The following is a 13,029-nucleotide window of genomic DNA, read 5'->3' as shown; positions in this document are numbered from 1 at the left end:
CCACCCAGGCGCCCCAACTTTTTCTTAATTCTTCCTCTGTACTGAATATTCTTTAATAATTTTCCTGGCTATTCTCAGTGTTTATTTTTCCACATAGATATAATGGGTTTGGCTAATTAAAAATTTCTTTTTATTGAGCTAGCATTATGTTTTTAGATCAGTTAAGGGTAGTATTAAAGTCTCTATAACAAACAGGTACAGGTATTTATTTCCTTTTGTTCAGTTTACCTTTTGTTTCTGTTAGTAGAGTTTTAATCTCTTCTTTCTATAAGCCCTGTACATTTCTAGTTCGTGTAGCCCTGGATTTTTACGTTTTGTTGCGTGTTGAGGTATAAACGACGTATCATGAAATTCACCCTTTCGGGATGTGCAGTTCAGCGGTTCGTAGCGTGTCCACAATTGTGTAGCCATTGTCACGACCTAGTTCCACATTCCCTCACTTCGCCTCAAAGGGAACTTCACACCGGTAGTAGTTACTCCCCGTTTTCCCCATCCCTCGCCCTTGGAAAGCACTAATCTACTTTAGGTCTTTATGGATTTGCTGTTCTGGGCATTTCATAGAAATAGAATCATTAAATCAATGGCCTTTTGTGTCTGGCTTCTTTTCACTTACCGATGTTTTCAGGGTTCATCCATGTTATAGCATGTATCAGATTTTTCCCCTTTTTATGGCTGAATAACATCCCGTGGTATGGATGGATCGGATTTTATTTACACATTTACCAGTTGATAGCCATTTGGGTTTTATCTCTTTTTTGACTATTGTGCATAATGCTGCTACGAACATGCATGTACCACTGTTTGCAGGAACGTATGTTGTAAATTCTTTTTGGTAGCATACTTAGGAGTGGAGTTGCCGGGTCATATTATAACTATGCTTAACCATTTGAAGCGCTACCAGACTGTTGCCCAAAGTGACTACATGACATTGCCTTCCCACCAGCAGTGTTTGAGGGTTTCAGTTTTTCCATTTGCTTGCTAATACTTGCTACTGTCTTGTTTTTATTATAATCATCCTAGTGGTATGAGTGGTTTTGTGGTTGTGATTTGTATGTCTCTAATGACTAATGATGTTGAGCTTCTCTTTATGTGCTTCTTTGCCGTTTTTTAAAGTTCATTTATTTTAAGAGAGAGTGCGAGCGCTTGTGCGTGGGGGAGGCGGGCAGAGAGAGCGAGAGAGAGAATCCCAAGCAGGCTCCACAGCCTGAGTGCAGAGCCCAGTGCAGGGTTCAGACTCACCAACCGTGAGATCACGACCTGAGCTGGCATCAAGAATTGGACATTTAACCGACTGAGCCGTCTAGGCACCCCCTTATCTGCCATTTGTGTGTCTTCTTTGGAAAAATGTCTGTTCAGATCCTTTGCTCATTTTTAAATGTAGTTATTTGTTTTTATTGTTGGGTCATGAGATTTCCTTATATATTGTGCATATGAGCCCATTATTGAATATGAGTTGTAAATCTTTTAATTGATGGTTTACTGCGGAGTGTAAAAAATTTTCAATTTTGATGAAATCCAGTTTACTTTGGATTCTTTTGGTTATGTGTGCTTTAGGCGTCCTATTTTAAGAAACCATTGCTTAGCTGAAGATCCTGAAGGTTTATGCTTGTTTTCTTAGAGTTTCATAGTTTAGCTCCTATGTTTAGGTTATTGGTCCATTTTGAGGTAATTTTTATATATGGTGTGAGGTAGAGGTTGCATGTTTTATATTATGTTTCTGTTTTGTGTAGCTGTCACCCCTAGAATTTTACCATGCTTGCTTTTACTAAGTATGAAATTGTGGAAGAGGAAGGAGGTAAAGATATTGTTATGAGGATTTTTAATGACTTTGTTTCTTTGTGCCCTTTTTTAATGTTATAATTCCTAGAATCTTAATTATACTTTGACTTTACTCTATCTCAGATTAATTGTTCTTCTTTCGCTGTCAGTGCTTATTCAGATTTACCCATATAATTTGATATTCTATTGTTTTAGGGAGAAGGAGTCACCTCTATACCGAGTTAACCATTTAATTGTTCTTTCACCAAGGAGATGTGAGAGATAAAAATGTCTTCATTGTCCCCCTCATTTGCAAACTGTGTATAAACTTTAACATGACCATTCATTTGGGGTGCTTGGGTGGCTCGGTCGGTTGGGCGTCTGACTTCGGCTCAAGTCACGATCTCGCCGTTCGTGAGTTCGAGCCCCGCCTCGGGCTCTGTGCTGACGGCTCGGAGCCTGGAGCCTGCTTCGGATTCTGGGTCTCCCTCTCTCTCTCTCTGCCCCACTCCGTCCCCCCCCCCCCCCCCCTTTCAAAAATAAATTAAAATATATGCCCTTCATTTTCCTTCCTTTGATCATATTATTTCATCGTTTAATGTTGCTGATGTCATTGTTTTTTGGGAGTTTTTTGTTTTTAGATAGTTTGTCTTTTTTCTGGTAGCTTTGTAGATTTGTCTCTTTATCTTTGTCACTCTACAATTTCAGTTGACTGACAGATTTGTTTTTACTTACTCTGTGTAGATCTCTTGCTCAGGATTTCTTAAATTAGGATCTATATGGTAAATTAATTCTTGAAAATCACAAATCTTGTCTTTGAATATTGCTTTTTCTCCCCAATATTCTTTCTTTTTTTCTCCAGGAAATTTGCCTTCTCATTCTACCTTTTGTGTCTCCTGACTACTTTTTCATATTTTCCGAGTTTTAATTTTAGGTAATTTCCTCAGTTCCTTCTCTGGTTTATCTTTTCTCTCTTTGATTGTGTCTACTTTGCCATTTAACTCATTTGTTGAGTTTTTCCCCCCTTTAATTTCAGTGATTATATTTTTTACTCTTCAAGAGTCTAGTTCTATTTAAGAACAAATGTCCTGTTTTTTCATGTTTGTCATTTCTTTCATGTCCTTAATCATTTTAGTTTTATTTCTTTTACAGGGTTCTGTTTTCTGAGATTCCTTTTTCTCAGGGAATTAATTCTCAAGTATATTGTGCATTCCAGCTCTTTGAGAGTTCTTCTAAGTGGGATTGTTTTTCTGGGGGGCAGATCTTGTGTATTCTGGGTTGTAGAAGCACTCATCAAAAGCAGTTGGTGTTTGCTTCATGCAGACGTCCAGTGCCGGTGCAAGTTTCATGTGAATTTCTCACTGGGATTCCTGTCACATGAAGTCTGCTGGAAATTTTCCCTCTTACACCTGTGCATGATACAGGCGTTGGGTTCTTTTCTCTGGACACCACCCCGGTCTGCTCCTTTCCTTCATCTCTCTCTTCCACAAACAAGCAAGCTTACTTTTTTTTTTTTTTTGGCCTCTGTTGGCCAGTAGGTAGAAAGTTTTCTCCTCCTACATTCACTGGTGTTGCAGCTTTTCTAGACTCCTTGGCTTCACACTGGGATTTGGGTTCCGTTCCCCATGTTTTATGGGCTGAAGGCCATATTTCGTATTCTCCTGTGGGCATTAAAGCCTCAGTGAGAGACTATATCTGGCCTAGGGTTTTTTCCTCCGACTTTTCGCAGTATAACCTCTTAATTCCAGATCTTTCTTTAATTTCTTGTTCTTGGAGTTCTTTGTTGTTGTTCTTTTGACCTTAGGTATATTTTAAATTTGGGTTGTATTTTTATCTTGTAGTTCTGTGTATTCACAATTTCGGTAGGGGTTGAAGGGACGGTATCATGTTAGTGGAATCTGATTTCCCAGAAACGATATTGCCCTAACTGGTTGTTTGTATTTAGGAATGCTGTTCATTTAGTATACGTTAATATTGTAATTACATTTACTGTAATGAATTCTCTCATTATTTACAAGAGTCTTTTTGTTGGTTTTCCCAAGTATAGAATCATGTCATCCAAAAACACTGATAGTTTGACTCCATAAAGTAGCCTTGAAGTTTTTTATATTAGTTCTTCTATTTTGTTAATTGCTCTGGTTAACTCCTCTGGTGAGCATTTCCGTATGGTTTCCTCACTTTTATTTGAATTGGGATACATTTAAGAAAAGATGTTTTTAAATGTTCTGAAGCAATTAATTTAACAGGTCCGACTCAAGTATGACAGTTTGCATTTAACCCAGTGAATTACAGTGCATAGGTATTGTATATGATGTCACCAAATTGTCATTCTAAGAATAAATTAGAAAAAGTAACACAGAACATAAATACAGAAATGAAATGTTTCTGAATCATTTTTTTTTTTTTTTAAGTACAAATTTCCATTCTTCCATATTGTCTCTTAATGGTATCCTCAGTGGTTTCTATATTTGCTTAAGCGTTCTGGTGATCGAGTACCGGTGAACAGCAAGGCACTGGTGTGGGAATCACTACAAGTAGGCCTTCCCCCTGTATATGGAAAGAGCGAACTTCTAAAGGAGTATTTACATGTGAGAGAGATGAAATCAAACCTGTTCGTTTTCATTCATCTTTACTTTTGACTACTCATTTCTGTAGTATGGTTCCACTCCTTTGTGCCGTTTGTAATTTAGTCTTGTATATGGGCAGTTGGTAGTAAGTGAGTTGTGGCTATTGTCTTCATAGGAAAGTACAGAATACCTCTCTTCGAGCAGCTATGTGCATATTTTACTCAGTTCTTTAACATGTTTGTAAAATATTCTGGTGGCACAAAGCTGTGCCTTATGTGGCTAGGTTTGATGTTTCGGTAATTTGGGGTTCATTTCATTTCTAGCTTCCTATGCATTTAAATATCCTGTTATCCCTATGGGTGGTGGTACTTCATAGTGTACATGCTTTCTTTTGAATGTGTTTAAATAACTTACCTGCCTCAGCTCAGAGACGTGAATGCAAATGTCAGTGTTGTAACTTTGTTTTAGAACAGCTACAACATTGACAATTTCATAGAAAGCTGGCTACTTATAGCTTCTAAATTCTGTGCGTGAATTTCCTTCTTAACTGACCACAGACTGTTTTTGGTAATCTTTCCCCATGTATTGAGCCTTAAGGAGATAGTGTACCTTCTGTCCCACTTACACACCTACTTTGGTGTCAAGATTTTCCCCTTCACCCCGTGCTGCACCTCCGCCACCCCACGTGGCTTACGTAGTTGCTCATGTTACTACTACAAGTAATGGACCCCTTTCCACCCTCTAGTACAGGACTTAGGAACCGGGCGACCGTAGAGCATATTGACTAAGAGCACAGGCTTTGGAATCGAATGGATCGGAGTTTGAGTCTTGATTCCTTTGCTGAAGAACCTGTATTTGTCCTTAGAATAAGTTTAAAAACTTTTTTAATGTTAGTTTCCTTTGCAGTGAGGTGAATATGATACACCTACCTCACAGGGTTGTTGTGAGGGTTGAACAGACTGATGTATACGAAGTACTTTTACTAGTGCCTGCCCCATGGGAAGTGCTCAAGAATTGGTAGCTGTATTTCTTGCTGCTATTTAACTTAAAGGTAGTAAACACGTTCGCTTATCTTTGATGACTTGGCCAGTTTTATCTTGGAAAGACTTGGAATACTAGCTTAGGAAAACTCTTAAATGCATTTCATATTAGGTAAGTGGGGAGTATTTATCTTTCAAAGATAGTTAAATAATTCAGTTTTTTGCCGTATGGGTTAACCTGCAATTCGATGTGTAATACAGAGTTAAGAAAACACAGAGGACTCTGGAACAGTTTTTTTAAAAAAATAAGCTTATATCAATATAGTAGCTTGGTTTCCTTATAAATACTGGTTTTTTTTTTAAACGGGGGTTTAGATTTTTAGCGTTTCTCTTAGATACATTTAAGACACGCTTGACAATGCCCGGCCTGTTTTCATGTCAGTGCAGTAGACATTGTATTATAGCGGTACGACTGTCACATTTGGAGTTTGGAGACCTGGCTTTGAGTCTTGGCTTTGCTGTCGACTTTGCACAAATGTCACACCGGTCAAGTCAGAACCTCTTCATGTCTGACTTCTGTACTGTGGTGCTTGTAACTTGACCTGCCTCGCCTTCCTAACTCATTTAGTTGCTCAGAAAATCAGAATAATTACCTTAAGGCTCTTTAGAAAGTGGAAAGGGCTATCCCGACTAGAGCGAAGTGTTATCTCAGTTCTCACCTTATTTTTGTCCACCTACATCTGTCCAGAAAACAGTGTTGGCGTTTTATGAATTTCTCAAAATTGAAATTCATGTCCCTGTTAATCGTATTTCTCTGACAAGAGGCATTTTGGTAAACTTTTTTCTTGCATTGTGAGGTGGCATATTACTTTAAAGGTGTGTGTCTTAGTTACTCCCCATGGCCACAAAGTAGTTCGGGGAGTAAGCTGGGTTTTTTAAAGAAGTGTACCTATAGCTCTAGAAATTCTTTTCAGTCTCTGCTCAGAACTGATCACCTCCATTAAGCCTTTGATTGATTCTACCTGGTTTTAATTAACTTGCATTCCACCTGCATTTATGCATGTAGTTTGCAGTATGTTAATTTACAGTGGAGTGTTTTCGTGAGTCATTTTATGTCTTTTACGTGTGACCTGGACTTGTTTTCTCGGCTAGTTGGAATCTCCTGAAGGGTTACGACAATTGTCCTTTCCCTTTCTTCACATTAGAATCCTAATAGAGGATGCCCTACATACAATGATTTCCTCTAGTTGTGTTTGCATAAAACTTCCACTAAAATCCAGTGGCATCATTTGACCTAATATTACAGAGTACGCATCTGCAGAAGTTTTCATTTGTTTTAGCGTATGCCTGCTTAGAGTTGAAAGACAAGAGGCATAAAGAGAGTGTACTGCGTGATTAAAAAAGAATAGTGCGTAAGCTGCATGTACTTCAGCTGAGACTAGACTTCGTTGTTTTGCTTTCTCAAACCATTCTGTTAACTGTATTTGGCCAAAAGAAATCTAGTAAATCTCTTTATTAAATAGTTTGATTTTTAAAACCATACTCCCGGAGGATAATGTGGTATTTGTGTTAATAGCCATAGTTTTAAATGATTCTTTGCCAAAAAGGAATTGAGCCCTTGATGAGAGAAAGGCTTTTATTAAAGGCTTATAAAAAGGCTTTTTGAGAGTCCCAGTTGCTTATTTCTCCTTTTTCCATAAAATTAATTTCTTAAATTACCGATGATTCTTACTATTGAAGTTTCTCATGTAAACCTTGATATGGAGGAGACTATTCTTGCAATCAATTTCCTAGCTTATTTGGAAATGACTATGTTTGAAAAAAAGAAACGTCTTTACAGTTGCTTTCATCAGAGCTTTCTCTAAAACAAACCAAGATAAAATCATGGCTTTTATTTTTGCACTTAAAGAATTTGCTAAAGAGGATGTTTCTTCCAAATGAATGTTTGCATTTTATTTTCCAGACCTTTTTCTCTAAAGCCAGTTTTTGCTCCTAAGAAACATTTTTACGTCTTCTTCAGGAATGTCCTTGTCTGCCGGATCTTCTCCTCTTCATTCTCCCAAGATCACTCCACATACTTCTCCTGCGCCCAGAAGAAGAAGTCACACTCCAAATCCAGCAAATTACATGGTGCCTTCTAGTGCCTCTACATCTGTTAATAATCCCGTTTCTCAGACTCCATCTTCTGGTCAGGTGATCCAAAAGGAAACCGTCGGCGGGACGACTTACTTCTATACAGACACAACCCCAGCACCTTTGACTGGAATGGTACGTCTACATGACGGGAGAAGTGAGAGTAGTCTTACAGCAGTTCCTTCTTGATAATGAGATTAGTGAGGAGGTCCCCCCCCCCCCCCCCCCCCCCCCCCCCCCCGCCTTGCATCGTGATGTGAAAACGTATTTACTTTTCTAACTTAGATGATGATCCTGACCTCTTCTTATCCCTTCAAAGTAAGCTTTCTGTATTAATAACAACTCCAGTTTAGACAGAACCGGGTTTAATCACAAATTAGATTGTCTTCTGGCTCTAGTTTAGTACTTTACGGCATGTTTTGCTCGTGGGGTTACCTTGTACTGGTGCTAGCTGGAGTTGATGTTTGCTGCGTTTCTTTATAGGTGTACGTAGTTTTACCTCTGCTAAGAACTTGGAGAAAGTACATGGTTTCTTATGGTAGTTACTAAAAACAAACTGATGATAAACTCTTGCTTCAGGTGAGGCAATGATTTAATCTCTAGATCTCTGGATAGTGGAGGACACGGGATGGTAAGGGGCTTCCAGTGTGGGTTATTGGTAAGGAAGGAGGAAGCCCAGCGGGGGAAACCCTGATCGTGGGCGAAGAAAGAGCTACCAAAGGAAGGCAGAGGGAGAGAGGGCAAGGGGCAAAGAGGGAAGTGTCGTCACGTTCCATAAATTGTATCTCTTGGCTTCATTCTGGCTGTGTCCAAAAATTGGTTTTTAACCGGTATGGTGAAATAAGTAGTGGGTGAAGAGCTTGTGAGTTCGAAAGCCAAGTTCCATTCAGGTAGGACAACTGATCGAAATGGTAGCCATTCGACATAATTACAGAGGATAGGTTTCGATGAAACGTTTTGATCTCACAAGTTAAACTGATGGTTTATTTTGATTAATGGCTTACTAAAAGGCAATTTGAAAGGAAAGATGACAGAGTTCTTTTATGTGTTTTTAAGAGTCCCTCCCGGTCCTGCCATTGTTTTGTGACTTTTGAATCTTAGTACCTCTGAGACCATTTCCCCAGTTGTAAATGGGGATAATAATTTAGTGAAAACATTTATAGAAGTACTTGTAAATTATGTAAATGTTCCAAGAACTAATAAATAGCTAATAGTCTTGTTCTGTTTTGTTTTGTTTTTGGTCAGAGATCTTTCAAAAATTATCACAGAACAGCTTGCCGAACAGAAGGTCAAATAATTGAGGTAGAGTAGAGACTTTCCTTGGTTCTTTCAAGTAAGAATTCCATCAATGTGTTGCCTTTTTTGGGGGTTTATTATAACTATTTACATTTTTATTATAGCGTATTTGTAGAAAGTAGTTTAGTTTAATCTATAAAGAGGTTCTTTTGTCACAAAACTCTCTCAGCTGTTTTTGTAGAGATTACATAGGGCACATTTTTATGATGTTTTTACCCTTCAGACCACTGTTAGAAATGTGCTCATGGTGAACTTGAGCTAATTAAGCCAAACTGTGCTCTCTGGTGTAAGAAAACCGAGGCAAGAGAAAGGAAATCTTCCCCTGCGGATATAGGTTAAAGGAAACCATACACACAGGTGTTGCAAAACCACTTCCCGGTTGAGATCCAGAGCAGAATAATTATCTGAGGGCAGCAGAAATCAGCTGAATTCATTTTACAAAGACGAAAACCAAAGCGTTTGTTTCAGCTTTTTCAAAATGAAAAAGGAAAAGATAGTTTAGAATGTACGTTTATTTTGTATCAGGGGCCGGTGAAGAGGAAGGAGAGGCAGAGGCAGAAGAGAAGAAGCCAGGGGGTGGGGAAAAGTCCACTCGGAAAAATGAAAGCAAAGAGGCTGGAAGCAGATTCGGTAACTTTGCCGTAGTTTTGCCCTGAAGGTATTTAAATAGACCGTTCACTCTTCTGTTCGCCTGAGCCGCGGCCCAGACCCAGAGTCAGTCCGTCGGTCCGTCCTCCTCACTGTTGCAGTGTGAGGTGCTTACCAGTGTGGACGCAGCAGTCTGTCTAGGTTGGCCACGAGAAGCCCTTGCAAGGGGGTGGTTCTTTGGGGAGCCAGGGCAGGGTTACCTCGTTATCTGACGCATCCAGACACCTCTGTCACCGGCTTTCTTCTCTCTTCCCGCTGCTTTAAAAAATGCTGACGGACTACATAACCTCTTCCAAAGTGCAGCTTTGGCCTCTCCTTGGAAGTTAGGTTTTACTGTGTCCGAAGGAATGTTTCCTTTCTCGTCAGACTTTTACATTGATTACTACAAGGTTATTTGTATAAAGTGAGTTCATTCTGAAAGTGTCCCGACAACAGCTGTCCTCTAAGGTGCTTATTAGTTCACTATGATTTAAAGATGAAAATGGATCCATTTATCTAGCGCTGTCATTTAAAGCTTACAGCTTTACCGAAACAATGAAAAAGCTGATCGAGTGAGAAAGGTTGGTTATTACATTTCCCCCCTCCCTGCCTTTTTAGGTATTTCCAAACTACCACATATATCCTCCAACTGCACCTCATGTTGCCTACATGCAACCAAAAGCAAATGCGCCCTCCTTCTTCATGGCCGACGAACTCCGACAGGTAGGCTTTCAGAGTTCCTGGGGGGAATCCGTAATGGCTGTTGTGCTGTAGCGACGAGCCGGAGAAAGAACAGAGCTCTTTTCAAATGAGATCATGTGATCAAACATGCTGTATGCACCAAAGCAGCTAGAATGTAGACTGTATGAGTCCTAATTGGCATATTTATTTAAGGAAACCCGTTTTTCAAGAAAATTTGTAGATCAGTATGTGTTAGGACGTAAAACAGAATAAATAGCTACTTAAATGGGCCACCTTTTGGCGCTTCGTATCCTGTGCGTTGAAAGGTCTCTGAAATACATAAATAAATTATTGAAATGGTGTCTAACCTTCAGACCACTTTTTGTTAATATCTGGAGGTTGAGAATAAGTAGTTTGGCCTAGAAATAAACCTCATTTTAAAAAAGCTTAATATTGGGGCACCTGGGTGGCTGAGTCCGTTAAGCTTCCAGCTCTTGGTTTTGGCTCAAGTCATGATCTCAGTTTTGTGAGTTCCAGCCCCGTGTCCGGCTCTGTGCTGACAGCATGGAGCCTGCTTGGGATTCTCCCCCTCCCCCCACCACCCTCTCTCGGCTCTCTCTGCCACCCCCCGCCCCCGTGTCTCTCAAATATAAATGAACTTTAAAAATTTTTTATTTTTTATTTTTATTTTATTTTATTTTATTTTATTTTATTTTTTTAATTTTTTTAACATTTATTTATTTTTGAGACAGAGAGAGACAGAGCATGAACGGGGGAGGGTCAGAGAGAGGGAGACACAGAATCGGAAACAGGCTTCAGGCTCTGAGCAGTCAGCACAGAGCCCGACGCGGGGCTCGAACTCACATACCGTGAGATCGTGACCTGAGCCGAAGTCGGACGCTCAACCGACTGAGCCACCCAGGTGCCCCCTAAAAAGTAATAGAGCTTAATATTTTCTATAAAGTAGGTTTTATAAAATAATTTGTGTTTTTTTGTTTTTTTTTTAGGTAAACAGCTGGACATTATTTCATACGTAGAATTTCATTGTATACTTATAATCTCAGAAAAAAATGTTATTTCACACAAGTTGTACCAGTATAATGTTGATGAATAAATTATTGACGAGCTTAGGGTGGGCCTTGTCTTCAGCCACAGAGTTATAGTTACGTGCTTTGGGTCAAAGCGTAGCTACTTAACCCCGACCTTAATTATGGGCAGGTCTCTCCAGGCCTGGAATTTAGACGTTTTGTCGTTATTAGAAATGTCGTTTCATGTTGTCGACATCAAAAAGTGTGCATATCAAAAAATATTAATACGTATTTACTTATAATAAGAAAATCAGATTTTAGAAGCTCTGTTTATATGTAAATATACTTGTCTTCTTTTTTTAGGAGCTGATTAACAGGCATTTAATAACAATGGCTCAAATCGACCAAGCAGATATGCCAGGTAAAATGCGAGTTGGTTCATCCTTCCTTTTAAAGGTTATCAGGATCTCGATGTACATGTTTTTATGCCTTGAACAGCTGGTTACAATTTTATGAGTGTATTTATTTGAAATCTACTTTTGAAGAGTTCCAAGATGCCACTGATCATCGAGTCCATTTCAGTTCTCCATGTGACAGTATTCTAGTTTGTCAAAAAAGTTAGGTGGTTTTAAAATTCATGGTGATTTACCGCACTGTGCATTAGAATATTGTTTCCTGAAACTTGATAAAGTATGGATACTTAAACAGGCGGGGAAGGTAATTATTACTTTTGAAACTGTGGTGTACCAGATAATGTGCTGATTACATTCTTTATATGTCTTACTTTCTTCCTCATAAAAATCCTAGGACATTGACACGAATACTATCCTCTCCCTCTTACGTATGAGGAAAACTGAGGTTGACAGGAAGGCTAAGTAATTTGCCTTTAGCACTGATGGCTAGTAATCAGCTGGTCAGTCTGGATTTAAAGCTAGGTTTTTGACTGTACCACAGTGTTTCTCAGAGTACATTAAAATCTCTTTCCCTAGCTTATTCTGTATATAGCAAGATTAAATATGGTATAATTTAGCAAAACTTTATAAATAATGCAGTAGGAATATATTTGCCATAGAGATAATCTCAAAGCATGTGGTTGTAATCAAGGACTCAACATAGTCTACTGTGCATTTTCTTGATTGCTAAAGAATTAAAAGGAGTAATATGTCTAGCTCTTATGCCCTAACACCAATCTTTTCAGTTTAGACGGACAGGGAACTGATCTGTCATAACCTTTAAAGTATTCACGTTGGAATTTTCCTTAATTATTTAACATTGTCTTTGAGGTCTTAGCTGGGATAAAAGAAGAAAAGAAAAATAAGTAGGTTTATTTTTGCCTTTCCAGTCTTTATGACCGCAATCATGTATAAGTCGTATGACCAGAGGTTGGGCATAACTTGAAATTATAATAGAGCTTAGGAAATAGCTGGATACGAGATTAATATATGTCAGTTAAATTTCTGTAGGCCAGTAGCCAATAACTTAAATATAATTAAAAGAAAAGATGCAACTTACAGTGGTTTCAGCTTATCAGTAGCTAGGGAATAAATGCAACAAAAGATGTGTGCGATCTCAATGGGGGAGACTTACTAAGAGATATTAAGTAAGATAAATAATTTGAGCAAAATATTATATATTTAAAAAAATTTTTTTAATGTTTATTTTTGACAGAGAGAGAGACAGAGACAGAGAGAGACAGAGACAGAGCATGGGGTGGGGGTCGGGGGGCAGAGAGAGGGAGACACAGAATCTGAAACAGGCACCAGGCTCTGAGCCATCAGCACAGAGCCCGATGCGGGGCTCGAACTCACGGACCGTGAGATCACCTGAGCCAAAGTCAGACACTCAACCGACTGAGCCACCCAGGTGCCCCCAAAATATTGTATTATAAATAGGAAGACATAATGAGTAAGATGTCAGTTTTCCTAAACTGATGTATAGATGCAGTATAATTGCAGTCAA

The 13,029-nt window shown here is 38.9% G+C and overlaps 1 protein-coding gene across 6 annotated transcripts in view; it reads left to right on the top strand.

Annotated features, from left to right (window-relative positions):
• PAN3 (poly(A) specific ribonuclease subunit PAN3) overlaps nt 1-13,029 on the top strand; it is a 134,440-nt gene that overhangs the window by 88,729 nt on the left and 32,682 nt on the right. For 5 of the 6 annotated variants that reach the window (XM_058688891.1, XM_058688869.1, XM_058688858.1 and 2 more), the window contains 4 exons: nt 7,326-7,573; nt 8,684-8,740; nt 9,980-10,084; nt 11,434-11,491. In XM_058688891.1, coding sequence (XP_058544874.1) covers nt 7,326-7,573; nt 8,684-8,740; nt 9,980-10,084; nt 11,434-11,491 — 468 coding nt within the window. The remainder of the gene's footprint in view (nt 1-7,325; nt 7,574-8,683; nt 8,741-9,979; nt 10,085-11,433; nt 11,492-13,029) is intronic. The other variant, XM_058688880.1, reaches the window with a different exon arrangement.

The sequence above is a fragment of the Neofelis nebulosa genome, chromosome 1 (assembly GCF_028018385.1).
Source record: "Neofelis nebulosa isolate mNeoNeb1 chromosome 1, mNeoNeb1.pri, whole genome shotgun sequence".
In the NCBI taxonomy this organism is placed as follows: Eukaryota; Metazoa; Chordata; class Mammalia; order Carnivora; family Felidae; genus Neofelis; species Neofelis nebulosa.
The sequence above is the reverse complement of the archived record's forward strand: the minus strand, read 5'-3'. Positions and strand labels throughout refer to the sequence as shown.